This window comes from Solanum tuberosum, unplaced genomic scaffold (genome assembly GCF_000226075.1).
Source record: "Solanum tuberosum cultivar DM 1-3 516 R44 unplaced genomic scaffold, SolTub_3.0 scf00344, whole genome shotgun sequence".
Classification (NCBI taxonomy): domain Eukaryota; kingdom Viridiplantae; phylum Streptophyta; class Magnoliopsida; order Solanales; family Solanaceae; genus Solanum; species Solanum tuberosum.
Window position 1 is genome coordinate 54812 of NW_006239273.1, and position 17844 is coordinate 72655.

The following is a 17844-nucleotide window of genomic DNA, read 5'->3' on the forward strand; positions in this document are numbered from 1 at the left end:
CTTTTTTTCCCCCTCCCCCCCCCCCCCCCCACCCACACCCCCTTCTTCATATGATTAATTAATAAAGCAAGCAGGGAAACATGAGATGCATAATAAATGATACATAAATTGAAAAGGACTACCATGAATGTAGATAGGCATAAAGAGGGTGGAAGAAGACATGAGATTCCCAGGAGAAAGCTGAAGCATGGTGGCTTATGCCATATCTAAGCCTACACCTACAGTTCAAAGGATGATACAAGGTCTTCTAATAATTCTACATCTAGAGATAGTTTTTCTGTCAAAAAGAAAAATCCAACAAATTCTGACAATCCACAAAAATCATCAATCATCCAGAAAGAGATCAGATACGGAGACACATATGCAGATAATGAGGTCAATCTATTTGCAAGAGAATACCTTGTCATCAGGTAACTGCTGAGCATGTTCACGCGTAGGCGCATCAAAGTCCAAGTGATTAATTGTCTTTGGATTTGAAACACCTTTCTTCAGGAACCGTTGAGTGTGATGCCAAATTCCGGAGCTGGGGAGATAGGTGCCAACGTGAGAGCCTCGCACCTGCAAATGTAATTAAGTACAGCATAATCAGAAACAAACACCACTACAGGATTTCATGAAAAAGAGAAATATGTCTACTATAGCAAATAGAAACGGCACTGAAGATATGAGCAGTCTTTCCCCATTCATTTTTGGTATTTATGCTAGAGAATTAAAGGGGAGCCTTGGAGTTCGAGCCGTGGAAGCTGCCACTAATGCTTGCATCAGGGTAGATTGTCTACATCACACCCCTTGGGGTGTGGCCTTTCCCCCGACCCTGTTAACACAGGATGCTTTGTGCACTTGGTTGCCTTTTGTGCTAGATAATTAAACAAACAAATAAACCATCAAAGTCATCTCTCTTACACACTACGATTTTCGTGCAAACAAGTGAGGGAAGAAAAGGAGAAAAAGATGACATCCCTTAGTTCCAGAAGAGAATGTAGCAAGAGAAAAAATAAGAACTTGAAACTTAGGCTGCAATTAGAAATACCCCAACAGATAAATCTAAGTAGAAAATCTGACGTAACATCAAAGATCTTATCCCAATTAAAAAAATCTAGGAACAAAGGCCTTTTTTTATCCATCCGGCTATCAGATTTTTTTCTTTTTTTTGACTTCTTTATTTCATGGATCCCTCAGACTGTCTTACCATACCTCTCTGAAATGCTTTCATGCTCCATTCATCCAAAAAAAAATGATTTCATGACCCAATAATCAAATCCAAAATGGGAATGCCATAAGAACAAAAGTATAATCAGTGTGTACAAACAGAGCAAAATAATGAGTATCAGAAAGAGAACAAACAGAGCATATACCAATGCAGCCACAAAAGTATAATCAGTGTGTACAAACTGAGCAAAATAATGAGTATCAGAAAGAGAACAAACAGAGAAAATAGTACAGTAATCATTGAAGACAGTACCAATCATCTTCCTTAGACAAAGTAACTTAGTATATTTTTGTTTACTCTTCACATTCCTTGATCACAGTGACAAACCTTAGGCTTGAGCTTTTTTAATTGTTTCCTTTGTGAAGTTCACTACGAAGTAAATCCCCATTTCTCACCATAATTCAACAATAATGCAGGTTAACAACCAAGCCACCTTGGATTGACTCAATTAAAGCTTTACTTAAAAAGAATTTCACCAGATCAGGGACAAAGTTGAGCCAAGGACCGAGACAACGAAGCATAATTCTGTAGATTTTATTAGGTTTTCTGCGAATTTAGTGAAGGTCTTTACTACTAAACTATTGTCAAATAAATTTGAGCTGAAACAATCACTCTAGAAACTCTCTCTTCCCTCAAGAACAGTTTTCAATACTTTAATACATCCTAGACATTCCATTAATTTGAGATTAAGAAGTAGCTGATTGATTGATTTATTACATCCCAAACAAAGCTCAAACAGAATATCTGTAAGAAAAAAAATTTACACTAAGTTTATAAACTTTTTTTTTGAAAAAAATTACACAAAATTCATAATATGTAAGATGAAACTTATGTTAGCCTGTTTAGTCCCACATCGGTCAAGTCTATGAGCCATTATCTCCCTAAATGATCTTCGACTATATGATCTCAAATAATCCTCGCCTGATGAGCTATAATTTTTGGGGTTGCATTAAGTACAGTCTATATATTTTTATTTTTATTTTTTTTATAACCAAGAATTCCGCTGTGACCCGCCCTTTGGACCAATCACAGCATTCTAAACTCGGTGGATAATGGGCCCACCCCTCTACCCTTATCCACTTAAATACCGGGCTTCGCTTTGCATGGTGTGGGGCTTGAACCTGCGACCTAAGCCACAAATCCTCCACCTTTTGCCACTTGAGCTAGGCCTTGGGGGCAGTACAGTCTATATTCTTAATATGGTATTACTGATGTTTCGTTACCCAATGTTGGGCCCCATATTATATTACTCCATGCTCCAGATATTTTTCAGGGAGTGTAGTCAAGTCCCTTTTTTAGGTCAAGTTCGGTTCAAGGTACATTTCTTCACAAAGTCAGTTAGAGTGCTTGCACATTTACATGTAAAGATCAAAACCTATAACCAATACAGTTTCTAAGGATCTGCCTAAGTCTGTACTTCTCTAATATACATATAGACTGTACTAATGTACATTGCATGTAAAGCTTGCAGTGACACATTTTTCGAAAAAGTGGAATATGTTCCAAATTATTCGGCAAAAACGCCTTAAAATTCTGAAGAAACACTGAAAATATTGGTACTATTTTCTGAAACTTTACACCCTAACTATAAATACAAACCAGGAAATATGATTAACGAAATGGCAATCATTGGTTTAATGAAAAACTGAGATCGTTTTGTTATAAGATGTTGAATGATACCATTTGTTCCAGGGGACGTCCAATAAAATTGTGATATTATCTCTTTTTTCTGTTTTGATAAGGTACTGTGATGCCATTTCATCACAGTAGTAGTCATCAAAGTTCACCTCAATCATCCACATTCAACTATCCATGGAGCAGGATAGTTGGAGCCTATAGAAAGTTGACAAAGCCATCAAGAAGATCTGGATCTTGATACCTACTTGTACTTTTTGGTGTATTTGGTTAGAGAGGAATAGGAGATGTTGAGAGTCAACTGCTTTAGGCATTTTGAAGGCTAGATGTATTGCAAATTTTTGTATCCTGCTGTTAATGCAGAACAACTTCAGGACTTTATTAACTCAGTAACTCACTAGTTCTCGCTTAGATAGTTAGTATAGTTAGCCAGAGATCTTTTGTAAGCTCAAATGTCATATCTTGTAATTCTTGCATCTTCTTGATGTTGTTATTCATACCACTTACTTTATCAAAAAACTATTCAAGGAGCAGGTATGAGATGCACAAAAACAATGTCATAAATATTTCTAATTAAGTAATTAACTCAGACATGTAAGACTGCAAAAGGGAATGGAAACATCCCGGTTAAATTATGAGTTTGACTGATTTGAAGGAATAGAAACGGACGGATAGGGAAGACCACCAAAAATGAGAGAACTGCAGAAAAAATGTGCTAAAACCAAGTTAAAATTTGTCATTTACTAACTCATTACCTTTCTATCCAAATCAAGGGCTTTGGAAGCTAATCCTTCAAGCCACTGCACAATGCGGAGGCACAGTTGTGCAGTATGATTCTTCACTACAAACTGGCAAGCTTCTAAGTGTGAAGTAGTTGGTAACTGTATAGAACATCATATGATACAGAAATGTTAAACATAAAAGAAAAAAACACACTAAAACAGCAATATTACTGGCTTTTTAACAACTAAAGATACATCACCATGATTAGGTCTTCGGGAAGTTCTTCATTTCCTACAAGAGGATGAAATGTTTAATTTAATAACAAGTTGCCATATAAAACAAGAGAGCTAACATCAAACCGATGAATTTGAGCAGGAAACTATTTTCTTCTATGAAAACTTCTGCAGTAAAATGACTGAAACACAACAAAAACATATCCAATTTATATTGACATTAGTGAATTATTTCCCACAAGAAGATCGAAGATTTACTACACAGTTAATCCACAAATCCTTTTTCAAGTGCCAAATGCAGACTACATATTTGGCAATCACTTAGGAGAAAGCACATGAAACGCTTTTTGACAACATACAAGGGAAATGGCAAGATCTACATTTTTCAACCTTTTCTGCATCTAACATGAATTCTAATATTACATAAAAAGGTTATCTCCAAGTGTCAACTGCGTGCACATATTTTCATATTTTTAGTTAGATGGAAGAAAAATATTCACTCCATCCTACCTATGAGAAATGACTTTTTGTCATCAAAATTATTAAGTTTCAAGTTGACCATGATGTCCACTAATTCAAATTTCCAAATTGAATCTTGGACACTTTAAAACTACATTGAGAATACCATCTACAATAATGATTAGATTTTCACGATATTTATTAGTATGACAATTTTAAAAAGAAAATAATCAAACTTAATTAAACATCAAGAGTTCATTTGAGTCATATGAATTAAGACAAATGGAGTAACAACTAAGCCTTTCCCAAAGACATAAACAAAAAAATTTAGAATGGTAACATGTCCAATACATGCACAATTCTCTCACTACCAAAAGTAAGATGTGGCAAAACTTGTCTAGTGATAACTCAAGAACATAAGTATTAAAAGGCTGACAACTTATTACCTTTTCCATAAAGATGCCACAAGAGAGACCATGAAGCTGCCTCGTCAAGCAAAATCCGAGCCTTCTGTCTCATCAATTTGTCCTCCATAACTCTGTGCATTTCATTAGAACCGTACCTACAGGAAAAAATTATAAAATATTGCAGTCTCACATGAAAACACAACAGATATATCCTCTATTTGGGACTAGATTACAATGTTCACAGTAACATTGGAGGATGTACCATCAATTTCACAAATTTGGCATGTTAGTTTCTTTTGTTTTACTATTTTAGTCACTACAACCATTTTTTTTTTTTGAAAATGGTAATTGTTTCTATTTCTGTAGAACAGTACTAGGTTGTACTGAAACCCGTATTTACATAAGGAACTTTAAATACCGACCTATCCCTATAATGAGTCCAAGACATCAACGATAGAGACAGTATCATTAGAGTAAATTTGATCACACCAAAAACAGAGAGTCAATGCAATTCAGCTTAACTTGTTGCATACTACTCTCCCTATTCTCAAAAACTCTAAGGTCCTTATCTTTATTATAAAAATAACTTTCTCTAGAGAACGAAGAGAATGAACCATTATTTTACAAAAGGAGGAAAATCCTCTTCACAACAGTAGTTGCAGGTGATACTGTATAGTGAGTTAGACAATTGTGTGGGAAAGGGGGAAAGGAAAACTTGAAAGGGACTTACTGTTAATTGAGGTCTTTGTAAGATATTTACTACGGAGAGAAGTTTCTCTGCTTCTAGTCGGAGCACATATTTCTATTACCCTTGCTTGCCAACAAAGGCAGATTGATACACTGAGATGCAAAGGATTTACTGGAACCAAATAAAACAAAGGAAGACTAATTGCTAATTCAGAAACAGTTTGGGGGCCTCCAACTCAATTGGCCGGAGACACATTCAGGAACAAGCAAATCAGGAGTATCTACAGTCTGGGTTTTAACAGCATGTCCTTTTTTTCTCCTCTTTTTAGACTACAGGAGAAGTGAAAGAGTTGAAAAATCATCTTGAAAGAGTAACAATGAGACTCCAAACCACAGCAGATTTAAATGATTGCAAAAAGGATGCATCAAGAGAAGAAAAATAAGAAGGTTGACAAAGAGCCCTTTGGACCAAAATGGAAAAACTAGTCTAAGATTTTGGGGACTCTCTTAGGCCTCATTTGTTTTCATTAAGATTAGACGTCTGGATTTGAATGCATATCTGAATGATTAAGATAGTCTCTAGATCTTAACACTGAATGATTAAGATTGTATGTTTCCAACATCTGAATGTCCATAATTTATTTATTTGTAAACATAATAAATATACAATTCAAATTGTTTTTTTAAATTATAAAAACATAAATTTAATAAAATAAAATTATTATTTGATTAAAAAAATGAAACATTCATGTTCGCTAATGATGGGGATAGTTTATAGCTGCAGTAATGGTTGATGTTAATGGCTAGTAATTGTGGCGGTGATAGTTGTGATTGTGGAGACGGTTGGTGTTGTAATGACTGTGTGATGGTGGCAATTGATAGTGGTGATGATGGTTGTGATGGTGAAGTTATGTTAGTAGATGGCAATGTTGATGGTGATGGCGGAAGAATGTGTGGTGGTTGACGATGCATTAGTGATAATTGTGATGGTAGAGGTGGTTAGTAGTTGAGATTGGTTGCAGTGATGGTAGTGGTTGATAGCGGCGGTAGCGGTGACAATGAATATAATTATAATGATGGAGATGGTAGGTGTGGTAGAGACTGACAGTAATAACGTGGTTGGCAGCAGTGGGGGTTGTGATGGTAGAGGTGGTTGGCGACATGGTTGACAATGGTGGTGGTAGTGGTTGTCATGACATAGGTAGTTAGTGGTGGTGGCTAGTGATTGTACATTGTAGATAGATAGTGGTGAAAAATTATCCACACAAAAATAATTCTTAATGATATTAAGACTTGTTCAAACTCTTAATGGTCAAGACGTATACAGACAAAATAAGTGCTTAAATCTTGATGTAAATAAATGCACTTAATGGCCTAAGGTCTGAACATTAGATTCAGACCTCCATTGAGTGCAAACAAATGAGGTCTTATTCTAATCTTCTGGGAGGAATGTCAACCTAATTTTGAGATCTGAGTCTTTTTTTTTTATATAAAGAACAAATTCAGTATAGGTGATAATTTTGAAATCTGAGTTTGTGAATCTGGATAAAGTCGGAGAGAAGTTTATCCAGTTTTTCCAAGTTAAAGAAGATTCAAAATATTTCTGCAACAAGATTTGAGATTGTCAATCACTTCAAATGAGGTCTTATTCTAATCTTCTGGGAGGAATGTCAACCTAATTTTGAGATCTGAGTCTTTTTTTTTTATATAAAGAACAAATTCAGTATAGGTGATAATTTTGAAATCTGAGTTTGTGAATCTGGATAAAGTCGGAGAGAAGTTTATCCAGTTTTTCCAAGTTAAAGAAGATTCAAAATATTTCTGCAACAAGATTTGAGATTGTCAATCACTTCAAATGAGGTCTTATTCTAATCTTCTGGGAGGAATGTCAACCTAATTTTGAGATCTGAGTCTTTTTTTTTTATATAAAGAACAAATTCAGTATAGGTGATAATTTTGAAATCTGAGTTTGTGAATCTGGATAAAGTCGGAGAGAAGTTTATCCAGTTTTTCCAAGTTAAAGAAGATTCAAAATATTTCTGCAACAAGATTTGAGATTGTCAATCACTTCAAATGAGGTCTTATTCTAATCTTCTGGGAGGAATGTCAACCTAATTTTGAGATCTGAGTCTTTTTTTTTTATATAAAGAACAAATTCAGTATAGGTGATAATTTTGAAATCTGAGTTTGTGAATCTGGATAAAGTCGGAGAGAAGTTTATCCAGTTTTTCCAAGTTAAAGAAGATTCAAAATATTTCTGCAACAAGATTTGAGATTGTCAATCACTTCAAAGAACCCAGGCATGTAATTATTGATACTTGAGTATTTTTGGATAAATTTTTGGATAAAAAACACACTTATGTGTAGGGGTGGAAAATCGTCAAACCGCACCAAACCGATAAACCAAATCAAACCGATTAGTGGTTTGGTTTGACTTGGCTTGGTGTTTTAAGCAAAAACCCGACCATAACTGGTTTGGTTTGGTTTTATTTTTACTTTAAAAAATCAAACCGAACCAAACCAAACTGACATTATATTATTTTTTTTGACATAGGTAATTGTTTCTATTTCTGTAACACAGTACATGGGTTGTACTAAAACCATATTTACAAAAGAACTCAAAATCTACTATCCTATCCTTATAATGAGTCTAAGGCATCAATGATAGAGACAGTATCATTAGAGTATATCTGATTACACCAAAAACATAAAGTCAAAATACAATTCATTTTGACTTGTTCTATAGTATTCTCCATATTCTCAAAGACACAAAGGTTCCTCTCCTTCCATATTGTCAAACCGACATTATATTTATACAAATTTCATAAACATTTTATACTTTGAAATATTTATAATATGTATTTTTTAAGTATTTGTTGAACTTCTTCATAATGCATATTCTTAGCATATTATTTCAAGTTTGAACTTAAAAGTTTGATGGTACAAGAAGGATTTATAGAATTATAGTCCATAAACATCTAGTAACTCAAATGAAGCCCAAATAAAACCTTGTTCATTTTCATTATCTCTTATTAATAATACTTGTCTTATGGGTTTTCATTATCTTTATTGTTGGTAACACTATATTTTAGTACAACAACGTGACTTATTTCACATTTTTTTTATTTTCTTTAAAGCGCCATATAATTATTGTATGTTACTAGGACAAAAGAAATATTTGGAAGCATTAGGTACATATTTTGTGTTGCAGAGACGCTATTGGGAGAAATCTCTGGAAAAAAAAAACCAACTGAACGAGATCAAAAGACCGACTCTTGTTGGTTTGATTTGGTTTATAGATTTAAAAAACCAACATAGTTGGTTGAGTTTAGTAAATGAAAAACTAAACCAAACCGACCTATGTACACCCCTACTTGTGGGATTCTATTAGTCTGATCTTGCAGAAGGAACGTCATGCCAATTTCAACATCTTAGTTTGTTAATCTGGAATAACTTGAGAGAAGTTTATCCAGTTTTCACCAAAGTTAAGGAGGATTAACAATTATTTCTGGGGCAGGAATTTGAGATTATCAATCACTTCAAAGAACCCAAGCATGTAATTGATGATACTTGAGTATTTTTGGATCAAAAAAGGTGCACTGGAAGTAACTACAAAACTAACAAAACGAAGCCATAATCAAAAGCATATTCTACCATACATTTCAGATGAATTGAATGTCCACCTGTCCTTGTAGCTTTATTCCAACAAAAATCCAGAGCAGCACTTTACGATCTCTCAACAATTCATCTCTTTCCTTTTCTTTCCTTTTCTTTCCTTTTCTTTCTTTTTCTTTTTTTCATTTATTAAACTCGTCTATTTCTTATTCCTATAGAATCAAAGGTAACTTCTGGAAACTTGTATTTTAACCAGTCAACAATATACAAAACACATTGTCAGCTCTCACTAAAAGATATAAAGAGTCAAATAGAGATATTCAATTTGGGATATAATGCACTACAAAAGAGCAACATACGTACCTAATTGACTCTGAGACTTCACGGCAACAATTCTCAAAATGTAATATCAAATCAGGGATAGAAATTAACCCTACAGCAAATAGAAACAGAAACAATTACATCAAATTCTGTAACATAGTTCTTCATTCATGGCATACTAAGAAAATTTTCTCCTTAAAGACTGATAAATTAATCTACGGTGCATAATGTCCATATATCTACAGTTCAAGTCTTTCCAAAGCCCAATTCAGGCCGTATATAAGATCTAGCAATCCTAACATGTCCTATCTGTAAACAAGTGTGTGAACCAAACTATTTGAAGTTTGATTTATTTATTTTTTTGAAAAGGAAACTATTTGAAGTTTGATTTTTAAAAACACCAAACTTTCTTTATTCCACATGCATGATCCATGCCAAATAAAGAAGAGTATGTCTTAACAGAAATAATTCCAGGAATTTTTTTCTGGCTCTCTCTCAGTTTCGTATTAAATCCATCAACATTAGGATTTAAGAGCTTGAAATGTCAACTTTAACATCAGATCTGTGTAAGTTACAAGAAAACATGTAGACGTCTTGGATATGAGATTTCATCAGAAAAGAAACCATAAGCGCACAGTAAGAAAATCACTAAATTAGTACTTTAGTCTATGAATCTAAATAATGAGCATGCAGAAAATCCTAAAGGAAGCTAAAGGAACACAAGTTAATTACACAAATCAATATACAGAGCTTACAAATATATATCATGCCTCTTTACTTCTCAAACTGCACTTAGACATTCAAGACGAGAAATTCCTTTTTAGTCCTAAAAGAATCAATTAATCAATCAATCCACTACACTTCAATCCCAAACAATCCTAATAGACTAATAATTTTAAAAAATTAGAATCACAAGAAACTTTTTCGCAAATATTAAAAGAAGAAAAACTCGATCAATATGGAAAGTCCATTATTTTCTATTTGTTCATGGGGAAAAGGTCTATTATTATTATATTTCAATTGTGAATCTGTCAGATGTCTAAACACAATATTCAAGTTGATATGACAATATGATTCAGCTCTTCACAAGATTATTTAAAATATATTCCAGGTTCTCTACTCTCAAGACATCATAATTCAAGGCATCACTGCAGTTCCTTTTACTTATTTGATTTTTTTTTGTGGGGGCTAGGGTAATTTCAAAATGTAAGCTACATAATAAGCAACAACCCAAGCATTTTCTGTTGATTAAAGAATTGTGACCTTGCGCTCCACCATAAATAAGTCTATAACTAGTTTAAAACAATCATATAATAAGCACCTTGAAGAGCTGAATCCAGTAGGGAGGCAAATAAAGTAAATGTTGAGTCTCCACTGTCTTGTGATGCATCATGCTCCTCCTTGCAAGTTCTAAGGGAAAGGCTTCCACCTCGACGAATCAAATCAGTATCTGTATCTGATATCCCATGGCTATCAAGAGAGGGTCTCCTCCGAGAAGCAGTTTTTATTCCAGAAGGTGATAGATCAGCATCAATACTTTCAACTTCTTGTTTGATATTCTCCATAAAAAGTGCACCATTCAATCTGTTTTCACTGATCCTAGCAGCGGATCTTTCCCGATGAGGAGATAGACTTGAGCCTGAACTCCTTTTCCTGCTCATGGTATCGATGCTTTAGTGCTAGTATGAACTTTTTAAAAAGGAAAAAAAAACATACACACATTAAGAATATATGTCTAGCTCATTACAACCATTCAATGCAATGAACCAGCATATAGTTGCTACAAACATATAACCAAGAGACCTTTAACCACCACAGTCTAAATACTTTCAGCAAAATAACCACTCCAGGTCCACTATACACAGATCCACATTCTCTTATAAACCAATAGGAGTATCCAATTGTATTAGTTCAGTTATCTTTCTCCAATGTTTTGTTAGGAAGTTCAGTGTTTTTCTTTTTAACCATGGCATACGAGCGACGGGCCAGCTTGCGCGCACCTCAACTAATTCCACAGAGTACTTGTTACCTCCCACCAGCACAGCCCAAAGGCAACAACAACATACCCAATGTAGCCTGACATAGTGTGGATTGGAGAGGGTAGAAAGTACGCGGACTTCACCTCTACATCAGAGGTAAGGTAGAGAGGTTGTTTCCAAAAGACCCCCGGCTCAAGGCAAAAACAGTCTAGGAAAAGACATAATGGAAGTACAATAGATCATAAATAGTTTTTTTTTTTAATCCATACTTTGTTTATTCCATTTCTTTATCAAAGTACAAAGGAGGGGGGTGAGACCTTACCTCCGAGAGAACACCAAAAATACATAAATTTCTTAAGTAGAATCCTAGAAGGATGTCAAAAAAACACACACCTAAAGTACCACTTCTTAAAAAAGATATGACTTAAAAGTCTAAAAAACTTCTTACTATAAAAATAGCATTTATCTTCTTGATACTGCCTAACTAAGCAGAACCCTCACCTAATATGGTACCCTCAAGTCTAAAACAACAGATAGTAACAGAACAGTACTACAACAAAATAATACTACAATTAAACTACACGAAATCATAGATAGTCACAAAAATCGAAGAACAAGAAACTACAAGGAGTAGTCTATGACTACTAGTAAGGGCAACAAGAAAGGACTCCAAGCGACTAGTATGGACGCACTCCTACCTACTAATCGTCTACCCTAATTCGTGTCCTCCACACCTTCCTATCTAAGGCCATGTCGGTAAGCCGCAACTCTGTCATGTCCTGTCTAATCATCTCTCCCCAGTACTTCTTTGGTCTACCTCTGTCTCTCTTGAATCCATCTATAATCAACCTTTCACACCTCCGCATTGGGGCATTTGAGCATCTCCTCATCACAAGCACAAACCATCTCAACTTCGCTTCCCGCATCTTGTCTTCTGCCAAAGTCACCCCCAACTTCTCTCGGATATCTTAATTTTAAATTCTATCTATCCTAGTATACTTGCACATCTATCGCAACATCCTCATATCCGCCACTTTCATCGTAGGTGGCACCTTCTAATCACACAAGACTCTGGATGTGAGCTTTCATTTCATCCACTCTGCACCAATAAGGTGAGTGACATCCTCGTCAATCTTTCTATTTCTTTGGAAAATCGAACTAAGAAACTTGAAGCTACCTCTCCTTTTGGATGACCTACATGTCAAGCCTCACCTCCACATCAGCTTCATGTGTCATCTCACCGAACTTGCACTCCAAGAATTTAGTCTTGGTCCTGCTCAATGCCTCAACCTGAACCATTTAGACTTCAAGGTTTGTCTCTAATCTCTTAATGTTAACTCTGTTGCGAATCTCGTCAATCAAAACTATATCATCCGCAAATAACATACAGGCATAGCACCTCACCTTGAATATGTCACGCCAATACATCCATCACTAAGGCAAATAAAAATGGGCTAAGGGTTGAACTTTGGTGCAACCCCATTAACACAGAAAAATGCTCTGAGTCTCCTCCCATTGTCCATACTCATGTCTTGACTCCATCATACATGTCCTCAATCAACCTAGTGTACGCTACAGGTACACCTTTATCCTTCAAGCACCTTCATAGAACCTTTCCATATACTTTGTCATAAGCCTTTGGTCGATGAACACTATGTGTTAAGTCCTTCCTCTCCCTATACTGCTCCATCGACCTTCTTACAAGATGAATAACTTTGGTAGTCGAATGTTCTGGCATAAATCCGAATTGGTTCTCGAAGATAGTCACAATCTTCCTCACTCTCATCTCTGCCACCTTCTCTCAAACCTTCATAGTGTGGCTTAGCAATTTGATATCCCTATAGTTGTTGCAATTCTGAATGTCACTCTTATTCTTGTACAACGAAATCATAGTATTCCATCTCCATGCTTCAGACATCTTCATCATCTTGAAAACAACATTAAACAACTCAGTTAGCCACTCCATACCTACCTCGCTTGTACTCTTCCAAAGTTCCACCAGAATCTCGCCTGGCCCAGTCGCTCTACCCCTATGCATCCTCTGATCTGTGGTGAATCCAAGATTTTATGGCTATGGGTGCTCATTATTTTTAATGCAAAATTGTATCAACCAAAGATCGTAATTGCAAGCTAATTTTCCTATAAAAGTAAAATAGGAGCGCTAGTTTTTCAATTTAATGCAATATTCTTTGGATTGATTAAAAAAAAATACAAGCAATATACTTTTACAACTACAAATAGAATGTTAGAAAAACAAAGTAACAGAGTAAAAAATGAGAAAATTAATCAGCGAAAGAAAAGTGCTTTGATGGAGGATCGATCTCACCTGTCTTCCTAAAATGTGACTTAAAAAAGCTTTAATTTCACAGCCTCTAAACTAGAGCACCCATTAGGCTTTATTGTTACATGGGTCTTTGCCATTCTTTATATAGTAAGTTTGGTATTTTCCTACTTAAATATATATAGTTTGCGCCGAGATCAATGGGTGCTCAAGCACCCATAACACGCTACATGGGTCCGCCCCTGCTTCTAAATAACACCCTTAACCTCCTCAACCTTCATATGCCTACAATACCCATAATAGCAACGCCTTTAGATGTGCTCCAAATCCCCTAACACAATGTTTTTGTCCCGATCTTCATTCAAGAGTTTATGGAAGTATGGTTGTCATCTCCTACTAGTGAGTACCTCCTCCACTAGTACTCCGTCATCCACATTCTTGATGCACTTCACTTGATCAAGGTCACGGGCCTTTCTATCTCTAGATTTGACTAGCCTGTATAACTTTTCATCCCTACTTTTGTCCTTTAATTCTGCGTACAAGCACTCAAGGGCAGCTATTTTTGTCGCCGTAATCACTAACTTCACCTACTTCCTAGCCATCTTATACTTCTCCATATTCTCATCCTTGTCCTTACTCCTCGGTCCTCACCAACTTCGCGTAAGCCACCTTCCTCATCTCCACCTTCCCTTGTACTTCTACATTCCCCCACCAGTCCCCTCTGTGCCTACCAGATCGGCCTCTCGAGACACCCAACACCTTTCTAGTTGTCTTCCTAATGTAACTAGCAGTTTTATCCCATATATTGTCCACATCCCTACTACTCCCCCAACTTCTCTCCTATCTCCTGGGAGTTGGCCATAGTCAAGCTGCCTCATTTGATTCTCGGATGGTCATCCACGACCCTCTTCGTCCTCTCTTTCTTGAGCTCTAAATCCATCACCAAGAGCTTATGTTGGGTCAAAAGATTCTCACTTACGATAACCTTAGTCTTTACAAAGACCTTTATTGCCCTTCCTAAGGAGCAAAAAGTTTATCTAAATCTTGGTCACCGAAAAATGAAAGGTAACAAAGTGATCCTCCTTCGAGAAACTCGAATTGGCTACCAACAACCCAAAGGCTCTTACGAACTCCAAAAGTGTAACTCCATGCACATCATCATAACCCCTCAGGGATGGCCCAATATTCCCATTAAAATCTCCTCTGACAAAAAGCTTGGTATACCTCTCACCACCTCATCCAAAACCTCCTAAAAGCTCTTCTTATCCTCTTTGTTCTAGCCCGATTGCAGTGCATATGCATTGATAATGTTTAAAGCAAACCCTCCAATGGCTAACTTAATCGCCATCATCCTATTGTTGCCTTCCTAACCTCCACTACTTTCTCCCTAAGCTCTTCATCTACTAATATTCCAATTGTATTCCTATTCCTCACACCTCTGTCCTAATTCCACAAGGTCCTGTTATCTCCCACCAGCATATATCGAATAACTCTATCCCCAAGCATTGGACAGATAAGAAGAATTCACTTGGCATTTTTGTTTCACTAAGATTTGAATTTGAGACCTCATGGTTCTCAACTCACTTTATTGATCACTCGCTCAAACCCTTGGGTGTGGGTTTAACATTCATTATAAAACTATCAACTATAAGAATTCTCAAAACAATAGTCAAGTAGTTCTTAGGTTTTAGCATGTTCACAACATTGAAGGTGCACACCCTCTACCAATCCTTTGCCAATTTTCTCTTCCTCACTAGCATGCTCAATTGGTACATCCAAATGTCTCTATGCTAAAAATTTCTTTCACTTAGGTGTGCACTGCATCTTCTGTCAAAGGTCCAGTAAGGTTAATAGACCCAAAAGAATGATAGTTAATTTAGTGTCCCCTTACTTCATCTAATAAAAAGATAGTCATTGATGTCCGAAAATTGGTTCAGAGTTATGGAGAGGCAGACAGACTTGAAAGCTTTAGAAAGAACTAGGAAAGGTGAACAAATACAGAACTAAGGCCTGAAGCCATACCAGAAACAAGTGTCAACCTAAGGCATTATATATATGACTATGCACGCATCGTCCCATTGTTGCCAATTGGAGCATCCATATAATTGAATGTTTTCTTTAAAATACATATATTTTTACTAATTCCACATTCATTATCACACAAGAATAGTAGGTGCAATGGTACTTCATATTAACTGAGTAAAAATTCTAAATCTAGCTCTAGCAAGAACTATGCCTTTCTAGCCCTCCCCACTCTCTTTTTCCACAAGACTAACTGTGAGTTCTCCAAGAAAGATCTTCTCTCTTTTTTTCTTTTTGCTACCGAGTTCGCGTATGGTAGGACTAGGGAGTCACTCCTCATCAAAAGGTTCTTCGATTTCAGGACTCAAAATGAGACCTCTAATCAAAGATGAAGAGATTTCAACAGTCCCACCACACCTCTCAGTGTTATGAGCTGAAAATCAAATACCACAATGAATGAATAAGCATCGGGCCTCATAATACGAACACATCAAGCTCCTCCATTAGGTTCAGAACTTCCTACTTCACGCATACAATGCACGAATAGCTATGCAGAAGCTAAGCCTACATCAATTGACAGTCATCAATCAATCAATCAATCCCAAAATAGTTTAGGTCAGGTAAACCAATCATCACATTCCAATACTAAATAAGTTAAGGGTTTTCTAAAACTAAAGGTTTGCTGAACCTCCCTCACACTTGTGAGCCTCTAACCTAGCAAAAATGGAAGCAGGTGTAAGTGTGACAACTTAACTTGGATTTCAACCAGTTTGTGTCAATTACAATCTATATAAATGCAATAAAACATCGAAATGGGGAAAGTGAAAATTGCTGAAACAGATACCCGTATCGACGAAATCGCTCTCTTGTGCTAAGATTTTCTGGGTCGAAATAGCTAGGAGACGTGCCCTCGTCAATCTCCATCTTCAGAATATCAAAGATTTGACGGCACCGGAAGGCGAAAGGTAGAGCACCGGAGGTTTATGAGCGGGAAGGGTTTTATCAAACTGTGTGGGACTGTGGGAAGACTGAAGAATAGGTTGTTCAATATATTAAAATATTATTTTATTTGTCTACTTTAAATTTAAAAAATTAATACACATTAAATAATTTTTAAAATTTTGTTCTTAATATTAAGCAATTATTTTTCGAATTAATTAAAGTATTAGTAGTTAAATTAGATTTTTAAAATATTATTAATAAGAATATTTGTTAGGAGATTGGGATGTTGTTATGAATGTGTGGGTTATTAGAAAAGATATGATTAGAAAAAGGATATTTGAGACAAGGGGGGAGTGGTTTCGATGAAGTACAAGATGCGGAAAGTGAGATTGAGATGGTTTAGACATGTGATAAGGAGATGCACAAGTACTTTAGTAGGGAGGTGTGAGAGACTGAGTTTGGATGGTTTCATGAGAAGGAGAGGTAGATCGAAGAAGTATTGGAAAAGGTGATAAGACATACATGACACAGTTTCAACTTATAGAAGATATGACCTTAGATAAGAGGTTGTGGAGGACTTGAATTAGGGTAAACGGTTAGTAGATATGAGTGTATGCCTTGTTGTTCGTCCATATTAGTAGTTGTAATATCACTATTGTAGTTTCTTACCTTCAATTTTTGTTACTATTTGTTATTTCTTGTACTTTAACTATCGTATTATTTTCTTGTAGTATTGTTTTATTACTATGTGTTGTTATTTTGTACTATATGTTGTTTCTTGTACTTTTATTATTATTTGTTGCTTTTTTTCTTGAGTCGAGTGTCTATTACAAACAATCCTTTCATCGCTGAAATAGGGGTAAGATTTGCATACATTTTATTCTCACCAATATATTTGAATTACTTTTTCCTAAGATAAAATGGAAATATTTTTATAATAGTGATAATTTAAATTACATAATTTGATCCGACGAACTAAAATTGATGGGGTAGATCACATTTCTTATTCACATACTAAACTTAAAACCCAATAATTCGCACTTGAATGGCCTCCTTAAGCCCAAATGTAGACTTTGGTCAACCCCCTTAAGTTTTAAAACTTCCAAAATTCAAATCCTTTCTCAAACCACATTCAACCGCCAATGAAAGCATATCATACATCTTCGCAAGTCATAAATATCATTTCAAACCTATGGGGAGGGTCAAACATGAAAAAAAAAGGGAAAATGCATAAGTACCTCTCAATTTATGCCCAAAATTTCAGAGACACACTTATACTATACTAAGGTCCTATTACCCTCGAACTTATTTTATAAATAATTTTCTACCC

General features: G+C 35.6%; 1 protein-coding gene across 1 annotated transcript in view; it reads right to left on the minus strand.

The window, feature by feature from the left end:
• The window catches only part of LOC102584469 (nuclear pore complex protein NUP107), a 34366-nt gene extending 17766 nt beyond the window's left edge, over window positions 1-16600 (minus strand). Inside the window, exons 1-7 of the mRNA XM_006361269.2 lie at window positions 16417-16600; window positions 10612-10943; window positions 9333-9402; window positions 4707-4822; window positions 3828-3859; window positions 3601-3726; window positions 400-558 (exon numbers count right to left, since the gene is read on the minus strand). Coding sequence (XP_006361331.1) covers window positions 400-558; window positions 3601-3726; window positions 3828-3859; window positions 4707-4822; window positions 9333-9402; window positions 10612-10943; window positions 16417-16496 — 915 coding nt within the window. The 5' untranslated portion in view covers window positions 16497-16600. The remainder of the gene's footprint in view (window positions 1-399; window positions 559-3600; window positions 3727-3827; window positions 3860-4706; window positions 4823-9332; window positions 9403-10611; window positions 10944-16416) is intronic.
• Between the last annotated feature and the right edge of the window lie 1244 nt (window positions 16601-17844).